At 35.5% G+C, this 22403-nt stretch overlaps 1 protein-coding gene across 3 annotated transcripts in view; it reads right to left on the minus strand.

Annotated features, from left to right (window-relative positions):
• The window catches only part of LOC131694001 (1-acylglycerol-3-phosphate O-acyltransferase Pnpla3-like), a 45938-nt gene extending 34315 nt beyond the window's left edge, over window positions 1-11623 (minus strand). Inside the window, exons 1-2 of one of the 3 annotated variants that reach the window (XM_058982331.1) lie at window positions 11297-11623; window positions 10042-10584 (exon numbers count right to left, since the gene is read on the minus strand). In XM_058982331.1, the coding sequence (XP_058838314.1) occupies window positions 10042-10213 (172 nt within the window). In that variant the 5' untranslated portion in view covers window positions 10214-10584; window positions 11297-11623. The remainder of the gene's footprint in view (window positions 1-10041; window positions 10585-11296) is intronic. The other 2 variants (XM_058982329.1, XM_058982330.1) reach the window with 2 other exon arrangements.
• Between the last annotated feature and the right edge of the window lie 10780 nt (window positions 11624-22403).

Genomic DNA, 22403 nt, shown 5'->3' on the forward strand with positions numbered 1-22403 from the left:
CTGTGTTTTGAGTACCTTGGTCAAGTATGAAGGATGATGGAATAGGACGGGTTGAACGCATAAGATTGTTTCGTAAATGAAGCGCAAAAAATGGTTTGCTTGTTGTGGTGCATCAGGTAATTGTTGATCATTACGACGGTTATGTACTCAGTAACTTCGGCCGTCTTCACTGGTTTCAGAAAGATCTCATGATCTCAGCGATCAAAATTCGCTGCAGTACTGGCTCAATTGGGTTCAGTAGAACCATCACGAGCTGTTGGTTTTGATACGAATAAGTAAGTTTTTCTCTCTGCCGGGCCAATTCACAAAGTTCCGAACTCGTTTCATATTCTTCCGGAGCAATGTCAATATTACAGATAGGTGTCATTACCTCGAACCTAAGTCACTCAGAAAGCAGTATAGTAGGAATTTCGATTGCACTAAATGCACACTTCCATTCACTTCTGCTTACAAAACAAACCAGTCGCCATCTAACCAGAGGAATCATGTCTGTTGAATTGAATCGAGTCAATCACAGAATTAATTTTATGTGTTTACCTATTTTCTCGAAAAATCGATTTTCTTATTTGCGGATTAAAGTATCGATAAAGCACAATCGATTTTTTTTTTAATATGTCCATCACTACAAAATGATTGCAACGCATAAGCAATGTCATTACTGAACAATTATGTCACTTGTAATAAAATTCTATGGGTAGTAATGAGAGAATTTGTATACAATTCTCGTCATGTCATTACTTAGTTATGACAATTTTAATGTGCGTGTAAAGGCTGCTAAAAATGATCGCAAATATTACGAAATTTTCAGCGCATTTTATCAAAAAATTCTTGCTATTAGCAAAGTAGATTCGTAATATCAATCGAATTCTGCGCTCTCCACGATTTTTTAAGAAAAGCAATCCAACAATATTTATTCACAAAAAATAGTTATCACAAAAAACAATCATTCTAGTATTCAATAGTGGCATGCAGTTCGAAATAAAATCAATTTTGCCAGATTCAGCACTTTAAATAAAAAAAATGATGTTGTCAAACATCGATCATAAAAAAATCGGATGAAAAAAATAATATATAAATAAACACGAAAACTTTTGTTCGATGAATGAAAATGACTTCGTGCGAACAACGAAATCGTCCGTACTGTTTACAAACATTTATTAAAATAAAGAACCATTCACGATAACTTTCATGCAATGTACACTAAATTTGTAAAATTACGAAAACTTTCGTCAATCAATTGGCCATTTTTTCAGTTCGTAAAATGAACGAAACCAACTATTAACAATACTCGAAAATACTTCCTTACAGAAAACTACAAATGAACTCGTGCATTTTACGTTTTTTTTTTATTTATTTAAGAATTTGTTGAGTGTAGATGCCAAATTTCGTTGACAGATGGGCGAACATTGCTACTATGCTACTATCACTAAAATACTTTTTGACCCACACAATATGGACATAATTTGGAAGCAATTTTTACAATTGTTCGTTTGAGTTATCATTAATTTTTCGAGCTCTCTTCTTTTAACTTACCTAATAAAATGTCCAATGTACTGTGTAGAAATACACACGATATAAACGTTAACAATCCAAGCGAAATTTTGAGCGGTTTTCGACCAAATAAACATTGCCTATACACCCTCAAAACGTGCAATGACTTTTATTTGAATATTCTAGGAAACTAACCTTGGCTAAACAAATCGTGTCTTGTTACTTGAAAATAATCCGAACTTTTAGAGTTATTTTGAAGTATTACGACTCAAAATGTTTTCGACAAAACGTCGTAATTGTTGTATTAACGAATGTAATTTGAGAATGCAAATCACATTCGTTCTAAAAGGCGATCCGTCATAATGCAGAATAAGCGAACGATGTATGAAGAAGCCAAATTCTCAAAATATCCTATGCTATAAATTCCATTACTGAAATTTTCTTAGATATTTCCATAAATGAAGAATTCAACAGATACAGCATGACAGAAGTATCGATACGAGCTCATAGAGCCATTGACTTGAGGAACCTTTCTGTTGGGCAGTGTTCTCAAAAAGTCAATGTTCGACAGATCCAATTCAATATCAGCAGACATACAGATACAGACACAAAAATCGAATGACTAATCAATGATGAAATTCAGATTGTGAGTCAATGAATAATTCTGTAAGGTCAAACATTTTCTTGATTGAAAATTTCTCACTTACACTCGGTTCGTGTATAATTTCCTCGCTTCAACTAACCGAATGAATCATCCCATCTTGGTTAAACTCGTTGTTTGACATGACACTTCACTCCATGTACGGATTCTTATCAGAAATCTCACCGAACTAATCTAAAACGACCAAGCGGCAGCCGATTAGACAAACAAAGAAACCTTTCAGTAGCGCTGTACTGTGTCCTTTTGTCCCACCCATCTAGTTCAGGCCATCTGAAACTGATCACTTTGGGACGAAATGTAAATTGGTTTACTTTGTCGATCGGTCAATCACTAAATATTTGAATTTTGCTATAGAGGGTAGATGATCCTTCATTCAATTCGTTAAAAAAGGGTCCACTCTATCCTACTGATTACTAGGTCGATAATTAATATGGGTTGCGTTTAAATCCAATGTTGATTACTAAGTAGTAGCATGGTAACAAAACCTGATGTGAAAAATACGGGATAATTGTGTTTGAGTGGAGCAACAATTTTAATAGACCATCCTTTTGAGCAAATGCTGCTGTAATTGATTCAAACAAATAGGATGAATAAGAACTCTTCTACCCTAGGTACACTCCTCGTCCACGGCAGAAAGTCCAAGCAAGGTCGAGCACGTGTCCTAGACTATCGTTCGAATTCCGTCATGGTCCTCTACCAGCTGAAGGTGGAAACCATAAAAGTTGGTAGCGGCGACACTATGCCTGCGTTCACCCACCGTCACTCTTTCTGGTAGAATAACCAAAAGGATTGATAATGAAAGTCAATAACGCTACTGTTTGACAAACAACCGACGGGAATCGACGAGGCCTGTACAGACAGCTGACATTGCCACAGCACGGCCTAAAATGACCTTGTTTAAGGCGGGGTTAGGAAAAAAATAATCGGTCATTAAATTTGAATCACAGCAAAAATTGGGAGCATGTTCCCAAACTCGTCTGGATTCAAACATTTACCTCTATCTGGAGCACGGAATACCGTCCAAAGTTCACTGTGAGTACTTTCTTTGTGCTGAAAACGCGCAGAAGCTTAATTGCCGACAGTGATACACGAGTGTTTTCATTTTGATCTGGACCTTGCCCTCTGCCGTCATTTCAACAGGTGGTGCGATTAATGAGTGTTCCGCCAGATAAGCGTCCATCAGCTTGAGCGGTGAAGTCAAATCCGAATTTGCCCCAGCGGAGATAGGGGATTTTTTGCTATTTTAATTTGTTGGTAATCATGCGCGAAAAGTAATGAAATGGTACAAAAAATTGTATTGTCCATGGTAGGAGAGACCATTTTAATGCTAGCAAAATGTCTGCCAGAATGTTCGTAATAGTAGGTATATAGTATGTTGTATACACATTTACAGTAAAGTTCATCGCCAGAACAATTTTTTGCTACGACAGATCTCGCTTCTTATCGTTCGGAATGTTTAAAATGTATTGTTTTCCCTACACAGCAAACCGCTGCCGCTGAACCGACAAAGAAAAGCAGCTGTTGACCCGTCTCGCGAGATTGTGAAATCCCAAACACATTCGAAACAGGTCGTAATCTGAAAAGTTGTAGAGCGCAACAAAGCTCATGTGTCATGCAGACGAAGAAGCAAAAAAGCGACGGAGGTGCAATTCATTATCGTCTGCCGATTAAGCAGTCAATCTCGACCAGTCAGATATCGACCTTTATCACGTTGATTTACTGTAGGAGATCCTACTTTGCGAAATGATTAAACGTAATTAGGTTCAGATAAACTGATAAGTTAAATATAACAAAGTTTGGACCGCGTTGATTAAATTAGGTGCGTAACGATCTAAAAATCCACTTAGATGTAATCAATGACGTTTCAAGGTCGCCAATGTTTTTTTGTGGCCTTTGAATTAAAATTTCAAAGTCAAAATATGTAGCTGCAAAATAAAAAAAATAATAGGGTTACTGCACCCTAATTCATCTTAGCACCCCTATTCATCCCACCCATTTGAACACATTAGTTAGAGCAGTGTCTGCTATCTCTATTCAACGCATTACTTCAAATGGTAGGATGAATAAGGGTGCGTTGTACTCGACTTTTCGCTTCGCTCTAACGCGAGTATTTCACTTTTTTCAAGGCAGATTTTTTATTGATCCGCTTCTTAAGACCGAAGCATAGATGTTGACACCTATTTAAGCGCAATCCAAGAATTGTAAGCCGAGTTTTCAGCGAAATAGTGTGACATCGTGACCAATAAGATGAATAAGGGCACGTTAACCCTAGTTCAAAATCTATTCAGTAGATACTTTGCAATTCCCGAAAAACAATTCAATGTCGGGCCTCGAGAAGAGAATCGAGTTTTTTTCTTTTGCCCAATACATAATTGATAAATATGACAGAAAACACAAAGTTACCCGATCACACGAAAAACCCATAATACTTCTACGCTTATAGTCAAAATTAACCCCAAATATTTTATGTGAACATTTGAGTGGTGAGTTGAATGGCGTAATTAGATTTTGGATACAAGGTAGCGTTCTAAACGTATGCATTTGTAAAGTCAAGATTACTAAAATAAATGCACAAAAACTGTTTAACGGTCAAGATCATATAATTTCGAAACCATCGACCATGGGGGTATAGTATCTTCTAAGAAGTTTTATAATATCCTACACTGCATCGATTGAAAAAAATAATGTTGGTGATTAATCACCCTAGAAATAATATTGGCGTAATAATTATTCCAAAACATTATATAGATATGATGTCTTCATCAAAGTACTTGAAAATAATATTATAAAGAACTTTGTTCAAGATATAAGAGCTCTATGTATGCGGCATATCGAGATATTGAAAAATACCAAATTTCATTAAATTTAAGATGGCGGCTGTGCAGCATTTTCCCCTATGCAAGTTTTTTCGAAGGGGTCCACGGCCGGAAATCTATCTCCGGTAATTTTTGACCTAGAGCCAAAAACCAAAGTTTTTCTTATTCCTTATATCAATGGCAATCGTACGTAGGATTTTTCGATATTTTGATTTTACACGAAATGGCGCATTTTTTAGTGTAAAAACGCCGGAAATGTCATAAAAATCGACACAAAATCATTAATTAAAAAAAATTAAACAATAAAAATTAAAATCAAGCGTACGGCGCTGAAGAAATCAATTTTGAATATACAGTGAAAATTTCAAAGCGACCAAAAATCATTTGTTCGAGTTACATTTTCGGCCAGCTCAAAAAAAGTGGTCCCGAGAAAAACGCGGTTAAAGTTTTCAGTACACACGGGATGTGCATAAGAGACGTTGCGGCAGAATTGAAAATTTGAACATATACGTATTGTTTTCGTATTCCACGTTTTGGGATATCATTTTTAGCATCCAAAAGCACATTTCAGACTAATAAATAGAAAATCTATTTTTTTCAATTCTACGGTGGAGTAACCCCTTAAGACTCTTCAATATACCTTTTTATTGTAAGTTTTACAGATGCATACCATGGATTAAAATGTGTTCATTGGTCTACACGACTTTGCAGAAAGTAAAAAAGTCTAAGAGTTATCGATAACAATAGTATTACAACAACATGATTTTAAAATATTTTTTCGCGAATAACATAATATATCTCGACACCCAAAACGCTTGTCTTCAACAAAAATCATTTCTAATATTATTCGGAAGAACTTTACTAAGAACACGAATTCTCAAAAAAAATTTTTTTGAAGAATTGATTCCATTAATACTCTAAAGGAGGATTAATCAACAAAATTATTTTTACTAGATTTGCACTGTATTATGTTACAAATTTTCTTAGATGGTAATAAACCTCCAAAGTTGAAGAATTCGAAATTATTTGATATTGACTGTTTTTGAACATTTATTTGAAAATGTCCCATTAGGTACAAATACGTTGAGCATACGGACGTTTGGCATACGTACGCTAGGCATAATGGACATTAGGCATACAGACGTTAGCCATAATGGACGTTAGGCATAACATACGTGGTATCAATTATTGTCTTCTGTTATAGTTATGGTATTTTCGAAAAAGTTGCTGTATGGCATGGCACCGAGCGCTTTATTTGATTACATCATATTAGTTCGAAATTCAGTCGCTAAGGTAATGCTTTTTTAATAAAGTTAGATAGAAAAATTGTGCCTTCGAGAAAGTTGTTGCTCCTATCATTATAAATATATCTTCTGAAAATGTAAACTTTGTAGGTCCTGTACGTTTATAAAGCATGTTTTGGGTAAAAATTTACCTCACAGATTATATTCTCAAAATGCTCTGATAACAGCGCCGCCCTAGCGACTGAATTGCGTACAAATATGAAATGATCAAATAAAGCGCTAGACGCTATGCAACAACTTTACCAAAGACACTATAACTCTTAAACGAAAAATAAGGAAAGGGCGTGTGAATTGTGGATTACCCTCTTTTGGACACCTGGTGCCTCCGGGGTCACACGCCCCCTCTTCCCCCCCCCCCCCCAACGAAAAAAACAAAGAAGTTTTAGGATCCAAAAGGCTTATATTTTCAAGACGTAAAAACAAAATGGCGCCCGGGGTGACGTTCTCTCTAAGGTTAGGTGCGCACTTCCTACTGCCTCATGACCGATTTGAAACACAAAGCTGATAATAAGGCTATAATGAAAACTAAGTTTATTGAAAGAATGATCTAAGGACGGGTTGAAAACGTCAAATTTGACGTAAGGGACCATTCATTAATTACGTAACGCAAAAATTGCCCAAAATTGACTCCCCCTTCCCCCTATGTAACAAATTGTCACAAATTTTTCCATCCCCCCTCCCCTGTTACGTAACAAATTCCAAGAATTTTTTTTTTCTTCGGTGAAAACATGTTACGTAACGATCTAGTTAACACCCCCTCCCCCCTATGTCACAACTTGTCACAACTTGTCGTACCCCCTCCCCCCCGCCCCCTAAAAGCGTTACGTAATTTATGAATGGTCCCTAATGGTGCGATGTCAAACCTTGAGATCGATTTTTAGCACTTTCTTCCACTAGAAAGCTTCACTAAAAACACAAAGAATTTATAGATTTTATTAGACATTTCTCCAATGAAAAAGTTTTCCGTTCGAGAGGTCAACAGGTCTTTAAATTGAACTATTTTCATGCATGCAGTTGTGAAAAATCATGTTTTGAGATAAACGCGAACACTTTCGCGTTTATCTCAAAACAGAATGTCAATATGTTGGAAGAATTACATGGAATTATGGGTTTTGGACATCGCTGATTACGAATCTGAGGTCAGTCTTTCAAAATTCAAAATTAGTGGCAAAATCGAGAGAAAAAAAAAATTTGTGATTTTTAAACACGAATTTGAGTTAAAATGTATCAAAATAAAAAATAATAAAAAATGGCGATTCCAAAATGGCAAATTAAAATTTGATTTTAACAATTTTGACATTTTTTTTCATTTTCACCGTTTTCTGTGCTTGTTTCACAACTCACGATAAGTCTGCGATGCCTCTACCGATCAAGCCGTGAAATACGTTCTCGATACCTGTACACATGAACAGTTGGGTGGGACAAAAATTAAATTCCAGCTCCGAGCAACTTTTAGATCCTAGAACAACTGTGCAAATTCTTAGCTCGATCCCTGAAGCTATATTTTTGCGCCCACTGTTTACAGTTTACATGGGATTTTGTATGGGAAAATTAACTTTTACAAAATAATTCCTCCAGGAGTCACCCATTACTTCCTAAAAATAAATCGTTATGTGGCTTTTATAGGAAATTTAACAAAGAAACAAAGTCTCGAAAACCACGAAACGATCTGACGTTTGAGAAAAAAGTTATTAAGCAGAAACCGATTGACGATTGATAAAATATTTATTTTTTCTAGCACCACTGCTGTTGGCTGTCCAATTATACGCAATTTTGTTTTAATCCTCTCTTAATGTGTCTAAATCATTTATCTATACTATCTATCTATATAATTAGACCGTCAAAAGCAGTGATGCTATGAAAAGTGACATTTTCATCAATCTTCAGGGCATCAATCAGTTTTTGCTTAAGAAACTTTTTCCACAAGTATCAGATCGTTTTGCAGTCTTCTAGACTTTGTTTCCTTGGCAAATTTTCTATAAAAATCAGACATCTATTTATTTTTAACCTCCTAATGGGCGACTCTTGGAAGAATTAATTTGCAAAGGGCAATTTGCCCAAGCGAAATATCATGTAAACTTTAAACAGTGGACGCAAAAATATAGTTTCACCGATCGAGCTAAAAATTTGCAGAGTTGTTCTGGGAGCTAAATGGGACCCAAAAAGTTACTCGGAGCCGAATTTTATTTTTTTTTCATATAACCATGTCCCACTCTAATGTACAGTGCAACGCGAAGCACTCTGGGAAGGTTCGTAATGCAATGAAAAGGTTTCTCCCTGAGGCACGCGTCTCGAGCCGAATGGCCTGTAGAAACTTTTTTGATGCGCGGATCGAAAAACCTATTTAACACAATTTAGTAGACACTTTTCAAAAACACTTTCAAAAATTGCATGAAAAAACCTAATTTTTGAAAATTTTGAGTGAGAACCTCCCCTTAAGATCTGTAGTGCAACTTAATTGTTAAAGGTTATATTATTAGTACCAGCTAGCATCCCTGTATCATGTCATTACATAGTGCAATAAAAATAGACGAATAAAAACATAAATACAACTGCTACTAGTTTTGCTCGTAGTATAATTCAGTCAATTTTTTAAATGGACTAAAATTACAGATCAGCAGCCAATTTTCTATCAGTAAAATATTTCAATAGCATTTTTTTTTGTTCAACTTACATAGTTTCTAATCAGACAAGTTAAGTTATAGCTCAGCTAAAACTGTTGGTTGGGTTGTTATCAGTTGAGAAGTACGAGAACCAAACTTGTGAAAAAATCCTTCCACACAATAAATTTGCAATAAACCTTTTCTAACACTTTTTTCGTCGGCGAGATAATAGTTATCTACCGAGTAAACACAAATTCGGAGGCTCAATGAACTCGTAACCTTTCGTAGTTTGTATCAGTTGATGGGCAAAACACAACAAAAAAATTGATTATTGTCCAGGCCCAAGTTTAATAACCTTCATATTTGCCAATGTTTTTAAAAATAGAACCGGTTAATCTACGACAGTTTCGTTCACCCCAAAACATGCTGAACAATTTTCGGCATACATGCAGCCTAAATCTATATTGTTATTTGCCTACTTAAAACATGAATTGTGCGTTAAGTTCTCGGCATAAAATCGATAAATTAGACAACAATCGGATTCTATCTTTTCATTTCTTCTCTAAAGAACAATATAATAACAAGCTTTAAATCTCACATTCAAACAAAAAGCCCGTAATCGCAAGTCAGTTCAATTTTCTATGGGATTCCCTATCTACATGGGACTGACTTGCGATTATAGGCAGTAGGGCGCTAATAGCCAATAGGAACATAGTAATAACAAGCAAATTAACTCCCGTCCCGGCCTAATGAACCTGCTCACGCATAGGTAAGGTAGGCATATAGATAAAAGCGCATTCAAACCCGCTTGCACAGGTGCGTGTGGTTGTGTGTAATTAGGTAACAAGTTCAAGAAGACAGCAACGTGTTCTAGGTAGAATATCGGCTATTTGAAAAAAAAATCGGGTTGGCATATCCGGAGACGAGGCGCGAAGGAAATGCCAAAAAAAGGAATGGAAAATCACCAAGAAGATAGGTCGAAATCAGGAGATGCACAGCAAAAAACTAAACAAGAAGGTCTTAGGAGTGAAAAAAATGCAAAGTCATGCTCCTTGGACACACCTGCATTTTAAAGTAGGGCGTCTTTTCCCTACTAACGTAAGAGCGCATTATGATTACATCTGGGAGTATCATACGTGCGAGAAAAAACATTCAAAAACACTTACCTAAGGGCATATCGCACAGCAAACAGCATGCCGCCAAAGCTCCCGCGGAAGCCCCGCTGATCCGGTGCAGCAATAAATGAGGAGCATACTTCTTAAAGCAAACCGCCACTCCAACGTGATAGATTCCCAGAAAACCGCATCCGGCGAACGAAAGATTCATCTTAGCAGCCATAAACGGACACTAATGATTAAAAGCTAGAAAAGTCCACTCTAGGCAATTCACGGATTCTGTCGAGGACAATAAAACGAGCAACCGCGCACTTCTCGGTAATTCAAATTCGATCCTTCCACCTGGTTGCCTGTCTGGTCGAAAGGGTAGTAATGGATAGCGATTAAATTTTCCGTTGCACTTACACCACTCACACAGATCGGTTCTTTCGTTTTTTTGTTTCGTATGCCAGTTCCAGTATGTTTCTAGATGCACAATAAACACTGTTTCAATGTTGGTTCACTTTTTTTCGTCGGGCGGACCGCAGTGGCCGTAAACAGTTTGTCGGATTCTTCCCACTGTCGATGATGGATTCCAGAAGTGTTTACATGATTCTGTAGGGAGGCGCGAAACGAGAAAGAGAGATAAAGTTTATTAGGAATTTGTTTAATTGACCAACTACGTAGGAGTTAAAATTAAAATCCTGGTATATAATGCCTAAAATGGTCCAGAAAAACATATTTTTCGTTAGATCAAATCCATATTGTTGGTTGCATAATGTGGTACCAGGTAACGTTTTAGTACCAGTCACTCATTTGAACCATAAAACCTATATCTATTTAAAATCTTCTAGAAAACAGCTTTTCGTAGGTTCCTTTCAACTATATTAGAAAACTGCGTATGATCTGATCTGGGATCGGCATAAATATTTAATGGATCGTGATATTTGAAGATCAACTATATAGTACAGCACTAAACATCTCACTAATGGTACATAACTGAGGTATCGCTGTTTACTTGAAATTTCAATTTAATGCAGGTAAAATATACGTCGATTATAATCAATCGGAACATTCAGGTTGATTTTAAGTTGAGACATAATATTTTATTTCACACTAAAACATATGTTCTATTCTATCATCAGACATGAAATACGTTGCGTTGTAATATTTTTTATATTTAATAACAACTGTAAACAGTTTGACAACCTAGACTTTATATTAAGTAGTTTTATGCCCATGCTAAAAAAATCAAACAGAAGTCGCCACTTTTGAAACTTTAAAAGTTATCAGATTGGATCACACTAAAATTAAAATATATCCTCACTTTTTAGTATGTAACACGCCAAAATACACCACCACCCAGGAATAATCTGAACGCAATTTCTTCCGTCAAATGAACAAAGAAAGTCAAGTACTTCACAGCAACACAACCGCACAATCTTCTTCCAATCAATCACGATGGAAACGAGCGGAACGACAATCCTGTACCGAGAAGGCTGTACGTCCAAAGGAAACTTTGTTGCTGCAGTTTTTGTAGTCGTTATTGTTGTTCCGACAGCAGAGACCCGAGAAACTACCAGATCAATCGTATGTACGACTTGTGTGTAATGTGACCGCTTGACCAGCTGGAACTGAACTGAAAGCTTGCGTTTGCAAGGCGCTGTCGTTTTATACTGCCTTCAAACGCAACGCCGAAGTGCTGTTTGTTTGTGAACGAGATCGCGGCCATCGTCAGGCGCGGCAATCGATTAAAGCGTGCGCGGCCCGTCGACCGACGACCGACCGCCGCTTGTTGACATCCAGCTGGAAGTAGGCGAGCAAGGCGAGAGAGATAGAAAGAGTGCGCGACGAACGACACAGTCTATCAGCTGTGTGACGTCGGTCGAGAACGCTGCTAACTACACACAAGGCGCGAAGGAAATAACACATATCACCTTTGCCATCAACGGGGCGGTTGGTCGGCCACATACAAATATGATATCAGTGGGCACATTAGTGTACAATTGTACATTATAATCGTACCACACTGTAATCAATCGTTGTTGTGGTCCAGCTCGTCAAAGGTTAGTCGATGAGGCGACTCACTCGTCGTAGATTTTCGCTCGGGTGACACGAGTTGCGCTTTATCACTAAATACTGTTCCACGCTGTTTTCGAGATTTTTAATCAGTGTATTCTATTCTTTACAGCGAATTAATCCTGGATTATTTCCCCCTGCAAATACAGGCTGACAAAGCGGACTCACACGAAAAATATTCAATTACTTTTCACTATTGTGGGAAAACTATTGAACCGATCCTGTTCCTTTTTCGCTCAATATCTCGTAATTTGTGTGTTGTTTTGTTTCATTATAGAAGTTTTAACCTGTTGGGTCATTCGCCTCTTTTATCTGGTCAGAAAAATTTCTCTACCCTATGTGCGGGGTTGGGGATCGAACCGAAATGAGCTGTGTACAAGGCAATCGCTTTACCAACTATGCTATGCCCTTCCCCTAATATATCGTATTAATTTTGCTAGTATCTTAACAATATCCGTTTTATACATTAATATTTATTTCACAAATAATTTTTTTTTATGATTTTTAGTTTTAAAAACATTGATTTCTTTCAAGATGATGATGATGATGATAATTATGATGATAATGGTCTCACCTTATAATTTGAGCTGAACGATTTATCTAAAAAGTAATTAATATTTTGACTTATGGCCAAACCAATTCACAAAAATAACGGACTTCAATTTTCACACATGGTTTTCCATCAAATGAACGCAACCAGATACATTTTATATATTCCGCAAACAACCAAGAAAATTTCCATTCCGGGAGGTACTTGATAGAATCGGAAATTGAACCCATTAGCTTCTATTTCCGATAATACTCTGTAAGACTCCTCCCGCCTGACCAAAACGGGCACTACGTCCTACTAAGGTGGAAAGTGTTGAGCCTAGTGGTAGTGCAGAGTCCACTTGAGTTATATCATCGACATACCAGACCCCTTTATTGAAAGTGGCCTACCACTAACCAATCAAGGGATATTCCTAGATTGATCAGAAATTGAACCCGATATCTTGGTATATCAGAAGGAGTCATCACGCCATATACTCAAGCTAATTATTCGTACGGAATTTGGGAGGACAGTACGGATTTTTAGGCGTGTGTCTGGAAAAAGTACCGAAATCGGTACGGAATTTTCGACATCAGTGGAAGCCTAAAGCCTACTCTCTGGACAATGCAAACTCTTCCACTAGTGGAAACAGTCTAAATAACGTTGTAAGCTGGTTTCCCAGGATCCGAAAATGCAGTTTTGGCGGTAAAAGGACACCAGAAAGTGATATAAAATCTATTTTTGTTAATTGTCTTCTGAGGTTTGGGAATAAGGAAAAATTCGATTAATATCAGTGAGGTAAATATAGTGCTCTCTTGCATAATTTTGGTTCAATCCAATTTTCCTCCTACAAATATGTTTCAAAATGATCCGGATTATCAAATGGTGCGATTTTTTTTATCTTTTTACAGACAAAATATTACAACTGCAGTTCGAATATATTCTGTAGTTTTGGAACTTCTGCAGAGGATTCTGGAACTTCCCCAAATTTTACATTTTGCCTAATAGGAAGACGGTAATTTACAATAGAGTATTCGATTTTACATTCGACACATACAAGGAAAATGATAGGCATGATTGAAAAGCAAGATGCATGGGCACAACTATGGCTCGTGGCTGTATGGAAAAAATTAAAAATGATCCTCAATGGCGAGCACAATGCATTTGAAGTCCATTTTGTGATCCTAAATGACTGGTTGCTCGAACTAACAGGAGAAACTCGAAAAATTGTGTGTTGGAAAATGGCACATGATGAACCACTCTAATAGACATGTAACTTTCTATGCATAGACAACTTCATCTTGTGTAACGAATCTTTTTTGTCTAGATTCCTATGATTTGATGGCTATCCTTAAAACATTAATAAACTTCTCTCCGCTCATCAATTGATGTAAAATTTACCAGTTGAATGAAAAGTGTTGATCACTTCTCATAAAAACATAATTTTGAAAGTTCATATTGCTTAGTACATAATTGAATGAGTTGCTTATTAAATAAAATTATGAAAAAATGGAATTTTGTAACAAATAATGTTATATATAGGGCTCGGTAGCATCAATGGTAGATATAGATTTAATGAATTGTTATTATCTTCTGATCAAGAAACCTTGCAGATTTTGCTGTACGTTGTCTAAATCAACATAATTTTTTTGTTTCTATTGGGATAATCTTATTTTACGTTGGTTATGGGGATGGAACAAAGGGAGTAATTCTATTAAAGTTTCATCTTTTGCCATAGCCCTTGGAAAATCATAAACTACCTGCATCAGATAGAATTGGTGTGGGTAACTTTACAGTTCTACATGCTCCACCATGTATTTGCGTCATCCTCACTATTAAATGCCTTTCTAACATGACCCAATTTTAGTTTTCCAATTAGACAACGCTTCGAAAAATTGTGTAAAATCTTTAAATGTTTTTTTTTTGTTGCAAATAAATAGTTCTGGAGATAACTGAAGAATAAATAGTCTGAAACGATATTCACCGAAACACGTGAACCAAAATCTGTGACTATCTATCTGGAATCTTTGTGTTGGAGTAAATTAGCACGGCAGTGTTAGGAACTACTCAATTTTTACATACTGATCCTTAATACACATCTCCTGCAAATTTTTCAATAGTTCAATGGGGCAGAAAATCTTGTCTAACCCAAAAGTTATAACTGTTTGAAAACGTTGTTGTTCACAAAAAGCAGGGCAAGCCGGGAGTTAATAAAATCAATAAAACGAATAGAATTAATAAAATAAACAAAAAGAAAAAATGGTAAAATGAATAAAAAAGTTTATCATTTTAGACAATGAAATGATTAAAACCGATATAGATCAACGATATTAAAAAGTTATAGAATTAATAGAACAAATTAAATTGTGTCCAATTAATGTTCTGGATGAAATGAATAAAATTAATGACTGAACAAAATTAGTCAGATTATTACAATGAATGAAATATGTGAACCGAAAAGAAAAGGTAAAAGTACATAACATGAAAAAAGTGAATAAAATAAGACGCATGAGATAATAAACTGATCGGAATGCATACAAGAAAAAAATGAATACAATAGATAAAATGAGCTCAAATAAACAAAATGAATAAAAAGAATGTTGAATGAAAAAAATCAAAATGAAATGACCATACAGGTCGGACTCGATTATCCGGGGATTCGATTAACCGGGGATTCGATTATCCGTGATTCGATTAGCCGGGGAAAATGATTCGATTATCCGGGTGTTTTGAAAAAAATCAAATTTCAACTATAATGTCTTATTATAGTACTAATTCGATCAGGCAGGCAATAGAACATTTTTTTCGGGCAATTGGGGGGTCTAGGGTTAACCTCCTCTCAAATTTTAACCTACCTCAAAAATAGCTTATATATGGGTTATTCCGCGCAAAGTAACCTAAAAAACAAAACTTAGAATCGACCTTCATGGACTGGAACCAGTTTTGAAGAAATTGTTCATTTAGAGACAATGTATAATAACCTAAATTGTTGTGTCGTTTAAACAGTCCCTCCATGGGAACACCATAATGTAATCCATGGGTTACAAATAATGAAATTCCGATGTTTCATCCGTAGCTGGAAATTGAAACTTTGTGACATCTTAGAACTTCACTAAGTCAAGCTTTTGGGATAATAATGTTTTCGATATAGTAAGAAGGGAGTGAGGAGAGGCTCCTGAATTTTTTACTATGTCACAGGCCGACGTGGATACCCGGGTACCCCCAAAACTGAAATGCCAATAACTAAGGTAATTTCCAACCGATTTTGATGCTTTTGGGTGTTTTGGATTCAAGAACTCATCCACTTTTAGACTTGGTAAAAATGAATCGGGTTATTCCAACCGGTTCCCGGGAATCCGGATTTCCGGAAGCATGTTCCAGTGCTTGGATACTATTTGTGAATTTCAATGGAATACTAGCAATATGGGTATCAAAATTCTTGGCATAGCATCAATAGGCTGTATCTCGTGGTATTGGAACCATTTGGTGATTTCACCCCGAAACAGACATTCCGAAGCAGGCTCCCGTAGGGCCGTGAATGGCCATTCCATTCCAATTCCATTTTTCAAACTACCATAGGGTCCCGCAACAATAAATAACAGATTTCCGAGACAATTTGAAGAGTTTTGATACTCATTTTGCTAGGGCATTATTACTCCGGAAAATCCGGATTACCAAGAACCAGGTCCGGTTCAATGTTACAGAATCCAAAAGTGGACGAGTTCCTGAATCTAAAACATCTAAAAGTGTCAAAATCGGTTAAAGGAAGCCATAGTTATGAGCATTTTAATTTGTGGTACCCTGGTACCCTCTTTGGCCTGTTATAGGTGTTTTTTGTTGGACACATAACGGTTAATTTCAACAAATTGTTTAAAAAAATGTTTTTCTTCGGATTATATCTCTGGTACTGTTTGCACTAGAATCAATCAGCGAGATATTTTTTTAAGATTTGTTTGGGATTCCAAAAAAAAAGAAAAGTTTTTAATGCCAATATTGCCAAATATGTAACTTTTTAATTTTACACTAAAAGTACATTTTTCTCGTAATACATCGGTTACTGTAGGCCACATAAAATGTCGTTTTACCTACATTGCTCGGTCGGTTTCTGGCTATCTCTTGGGATAATGATGACATGCTTCTCAGGATTCTGTTTGGATACTTTTAAAGATTCTGATCGAAGTTTTCTTAACATCCCAATGGAATCTATTTCAGAACTTCGGATCAATATTTATCTGTATTTCTACGGTTTTTTCTCTGAATATTGATGCAGGATTCTAGAGAAAAGCTTCTTAAATGTCTAGTGGAATCTTTCTCAAGATAGAATTCCGCTGAAGTTTATGCTTTATTCCAGATACTGATAGAATCATGGTCCTATTATCATTGGAATCCGGTGTAATGTTCTGATGAATATCCTGCTTTGAGTTCCAGTGGACTTTGACACAAACAATATTGCTTTTCTCCCATTATCCCCTTCAATAAGTGATTCCTGCTCAGAATTCCAATAGCATCTTTAACCCGTTCGTGCCCTTCTGGTTGATGAACAACCATGTTTCTATATGACTATAACTTTTGGTTTACACAACGTCAAGTAAGGCTAATAACTGCGAATAAGATCCTTCATTTGAGCACTAAAAGTTATAAATATTAGCATTAGAACAGAAGTTATTACAATTAATCTGATTGGGTTCTGCTGAAGCAGTGCTGCCAGGGATAGTTTCTGTTAATGGCGAAAATGAAATTTTGGAATATTTTCTTAGCCTGGGAATATTAATATTGAAAACTGCTAAAACTTTCTAATTTAGATTGCCCTCAATTACCTTTTTTATGCAATTGGACTAGATCGGAAGGTAAATATTGAGCAGCTGCAAAAGAAGCACCTATCTTTCTTAAACCAGGTTTTTCGTGTTTCTTGACGCCAACAGTTTTAATGAAAAATAGTTTTGGGACCCTATACGCGGTAGAAAAAAGTTGGTCAAGAAATGGTTAACGAGATTCTGAAAAGAGACCCGGCCATCACTGGAGATGATTTCAATTCTAGGGTAGCTCAAGCAAAGATGGATGATAGGCTATGTAAAGAGGGCGCCAGCAGTACTTCTCGCTGAGGCGCCCGGGAACCTGGTAGTCCTTCGCTAGTGACAAGTATGAGTGGGACAGTTTGCGAAGACTACACGCGTAGTTAGTACCTGACAATCCAGTATTGGTCAACTAAATGATGCTACAAGGACAAGGACAAGGATCTCTTTGTGGGTGCGCAACACGCACTCTTCTAATTAGAATGACTAGACATGTTAGCTGTGATATGTGACACTCCACGTAAATTAAAGTGGAGCCATGAAACAGACGACCCCCAGTTTACTTACTAACTTAATTTTTTCTGGTATTCGAGTAATCGAATCAGTTACCTCGGAAAATCTAATCCCTGGGTAATCGAGTTTGACTTGTATTGCAAAAGACACAAAATTATCTTAGAATTCTTGTACAAATAGCTATAAACAACTGATACATATCGTTAACTCGTTACCAATATGAATAATAAATGAAAACCAACTGAAAATACAAATCACGCCCTGAAAGTCTGAAAAATCGACTAGGGCCAAAATTTACATTTACCATAATAGGAAAATTTGCCCTGGTCATTTTATTTCCAATTTCTCTACGAATGAAGCTTAAATTCATAAAATAACGCAAAAAAAAGTTTGATTCGATTATCCGGGGTGAGATTTTTTTCAAATCCCCGGATAATCGAGTCCGACCTGTATTTTAAATAACGTTCATGCTAATTTTCTCAAAATAATGAATTAGGAATATAGCAATATGCACTATCCATAAGTAGACTTCCAAACCATTCATAATTTGTTCTTCAACATCAGATTCCTATCTCTTCCTATTTCTTTGTATCTTCATTATTAAACTTCTTCAATAGTTCACTTGTGAGTGATTAAAAGACTAACCCTCTATCCGTATTCCCAAGGTTTCATTGAAAATCTCAAAAAATGTGCTACCCAATTATATACGTTAAAAAGTAGTAAAAAAAAGTTAGTTAAAATTAGTGTTTTTCGAGAAGTTTTATGGTTTTTCTAATCATTCATTATCAAAATTCACCATTGCGATTGTCCATTTGATGCCTTCCTACATTTTATACAACTTGTTCTTTGACACTTTATCCTTATCTCTGTTTATTTTGCTGCATCTTAATATTAAAAACAACATTACTTCACCACAAACTCATTTGCTACGAGGTAACAAAATTTTTTTTGCGTCGAATCGAAAAGAGATAATCATATGAAGTCAAAGAAACAATTGTAGAAATATCTGAGATGCATTATTTCGATGATAATAATGGTGCTGTTTGTTATTTACTTTTTTAGGAATATAACAAAAACGCCTAGCAATAAAACTACTAACACAAATTTCGCTTAACTAAAAATAGAGGCGCATTTTTCTCTGTAAAACTTTATTCGCATCCCAGTGGAAACATAAAATAAGGTATTTTTATTTTCGAGATATGAACGAGACCTCTTTAACAACCGCCAACTTTTGAGTACTTTACTTCAATAAGGTTAAACACATTAACTAAAAAATATGGGGATTCTCACCTTTCCCATGGAACCAAAAGATCTTACAAAGTATACTTTTTAACTTAAAGCCATTTAATGACAAGCATGTAAATTACAGATGAAGTACAAGAAATCTGTAACGGTTGAGATTTGACAGTATGTGTAGAAATATTTTCGCCCAAAATATGATCGACCCTTCGAGAGGTTCTTAGCCATGTACCAAAGGCCCAATTAAAATATATAAGTGAACGACATTGATGAATGTCATCAATCCAGGCAAGCTAAGGCAACTTGCAGGTGGTTGGATGACCTCTGTCGACTTGAAGGTACCATTACAAGATCGTTTTTCTACTTGAAATCAGAGTTAAAAATATTCAAATTCATTGAATGAAAATTGATCACATTCAGCCACATTCATTTTCAATATTCAGTGACGCAGATGAAAACGTCAAACGAACAAACCGCCCATTCATCCATGCAGATTTTCATTCGTCTCCGATTATTACACGAAGCGACCGTGCAGCAACGAATCGACCGCATCAATAGTGATGTCTGATTTTTGCAAATAATCGATTATCCGTTAATCGAATAATATTTGAGATTGATTAATTCATTCGATTAATCGACAAAAATAGTCGATTAAAATCAATAATCGATTACTTAGTAAACCCTAGTTTGTCAACCAAAAAAAAGGTCGCTCGACACATTTTGAAAAATTTGGAGAAGTCTGGTCATAGTATTTTGCTCTGCGACTTTCGTTTTCAATGCCACCCTTCATTAATTATGCTCTCGATTAATTGATATCAGCTACTCGATTTGCTCGATTATACCGAAAGCTTGTAATCGATTATTGATTTTTCGATTATTTTAGAAATTAATCGATTATTTGCATTAATCGAGTAAAAAAAGACATCACTACGCATCAATGTAGGCCATGGCACAATGTAAGCGATGATGATTGTTGTTTCATATGCTTTACCAGCATTTAAAAACATTTTCCTTGACAATTAGTGAAATGAATATATTGTACGATATTCAATTGAATGAATAACATGGATATTTGAATGAATATTTTTTCTATTCACCGCGAGTCGCCTCAGGATCATTTTCAGCTGTCACAATAGAGCTTCGATTATTTGTAACTCTGCTTGAAATTAAGCTGGGTATCGAATTCTCCAAGAAGAAAACTGATCTATCTGTTTTTTAGGTAGCATGGACTTACGCATCTACAGGCTACAGCTAGCAGCTAAAGGTAAAACAACTAATTATCTCTAGGTCTGATTCGAGTATGAAGACACTCTTGTTTGATTAGAGGCTGTAAACAGGCGCCTACCGAGCCGTAGGTAGACTTTAAAAATTTGTTCTCGGGCTACTCGCCGTAATTTTCCATTTACTGTAAAAATAGGGTGGGATTTTTGAGAGAACCTGTTAACGGATTACCCTCCATACTCCAACTAAAGAATCATCTCTAAAACTCCTGTATGTTTGCAGTAGCGTAGCCAGGCGGAGGGTCCTGGAGGTCCAAATCCACCTTCCCACACCGAAAATTTTAAACTTGAGAAATTTTAAATTAGTGTATATTAGTAATTCACTCTAAACTGAAATTAATTCGAAAGAAGAATCGACCGCCAAAACTGATTTTAGTTCAATGAAGTTATTACATATTACGTATAATATTAAGTTATTACATATTGCGTATAATACGTACTGCGAACATTTCAAAATCGAAATTTTAGACACCCTCCAAATTTTTTTCTGGATCCGCCCCTATGTTTACTTTGTTGTATCGGTCTATCGCACTTGAAAAGGTAATAGTCTTTTACAAATTTGGCCAAAACAGAATGCAAAATATATTGCACTAATGCCAGAACCGGTTAGTACCAACTGGGACGTGACAAATTGCATGGTGTATGTGGATATCAAATCCGCGCATGTAACTTCACTGTCCACTGAAAAGATTTATCCTATTTAGAACATGAGATCAAAAGCATGAAATTTGATATATATATATATATATATATATATATATATATATATATATATATATATATATATATATATATATATATATATATATATATATATATATATATATATATATATATATATATATATATATATATATATATATATATATATATATATATATATATATATATATATATATATATATATATATATATATATATATATATATATATATATATATATATATATATATATATATATATATATATATATATATATATATATATATATATATATATATATATAAATTTAGAATGAAGAATCCAGTCTGACTAAATTCTATTTATTTTAACAGTATGTACCTATTTTGTGTTTTGCCTACACCCTAAAAATTGTGATGTCGTATTTTATCGAGCAGCTTACTCTCCATGTGTAGCGATTAAAGAGATTATAATATTAGTATCTATCAATGAGTGATTCACTGAGCTCAAAGCTCATTCCTCAACTGGTAATGTGTGATTAAACACTAAAGCAACGTACCTACATATGCCGCCCTATTCAATCCACCGACACATAAAACGACGAAAAAAACATCTGTCTATACTCCCCCTGCACAACTTCCTCAACTTACCGATAAGTAACCATTGCACTTGAGTTATTAAGCCTTTCTGTTTTTGCAACGTGCTTTCTTTATATACCTACTCTATGTACTCAGCTAAATGCACAAACAGCATGTTTTGTTATAGCTACATTTGTACTGTCAGACTGACGTACACTAATACGCATTCATTCGCGGTTGATAAATTGCGAATAGCCTGAGATCTTTGTTGACTTGGTATTAAAAGGTTCTTATTTTACTATTTAAAATTTAAAGATGAGCTCACTTACAGCAACTTCAGATGACCAAGTCGTTTATGATAAAAACTTGATTGTAAATGTGTTGTTGAACCGTAACTTTTAATGCTGCATTTATTGTTGAATATTTTAATTATCTTCAGACGCCCTCAAATACTTGAAACAAGAATTTCGATACTTGGTTTCAAAAAAACACTGCCTGTTGATAACTAACTTATATTCTACACGCTTCTCTCTCATGTTTAATTGATTTATCAGATATTGTATGAGTAAGATAAGAACAGTTTACCCGTTATTTAGCTCAAACAATGCCTTGTTCTAATTAATTCCTAAACCTGTGTGGAGCAAAAATATAAACATCCATCAGTGAACTAGTAACCCTTTCATTACGATTACACCAACAAACAACTTAGTCCTGATGCTCAAATCTATCCCTCAATTGACGT

This window comes from Topomyia yanbarensis, chromosome 3 (genome assembly GCF_030247195.1).
Source record: "Topomyia yanbarensis strain Yona2022 chromosome 3, ASM3024719v1, whole genome shotgun sequence".
Taxonomy (NCBI): Eukaryota; Metazoa; Arthropoda; class Insecta; order Diptera; family Culicidae; genus Topomyia; species Topomyia yanbarensis.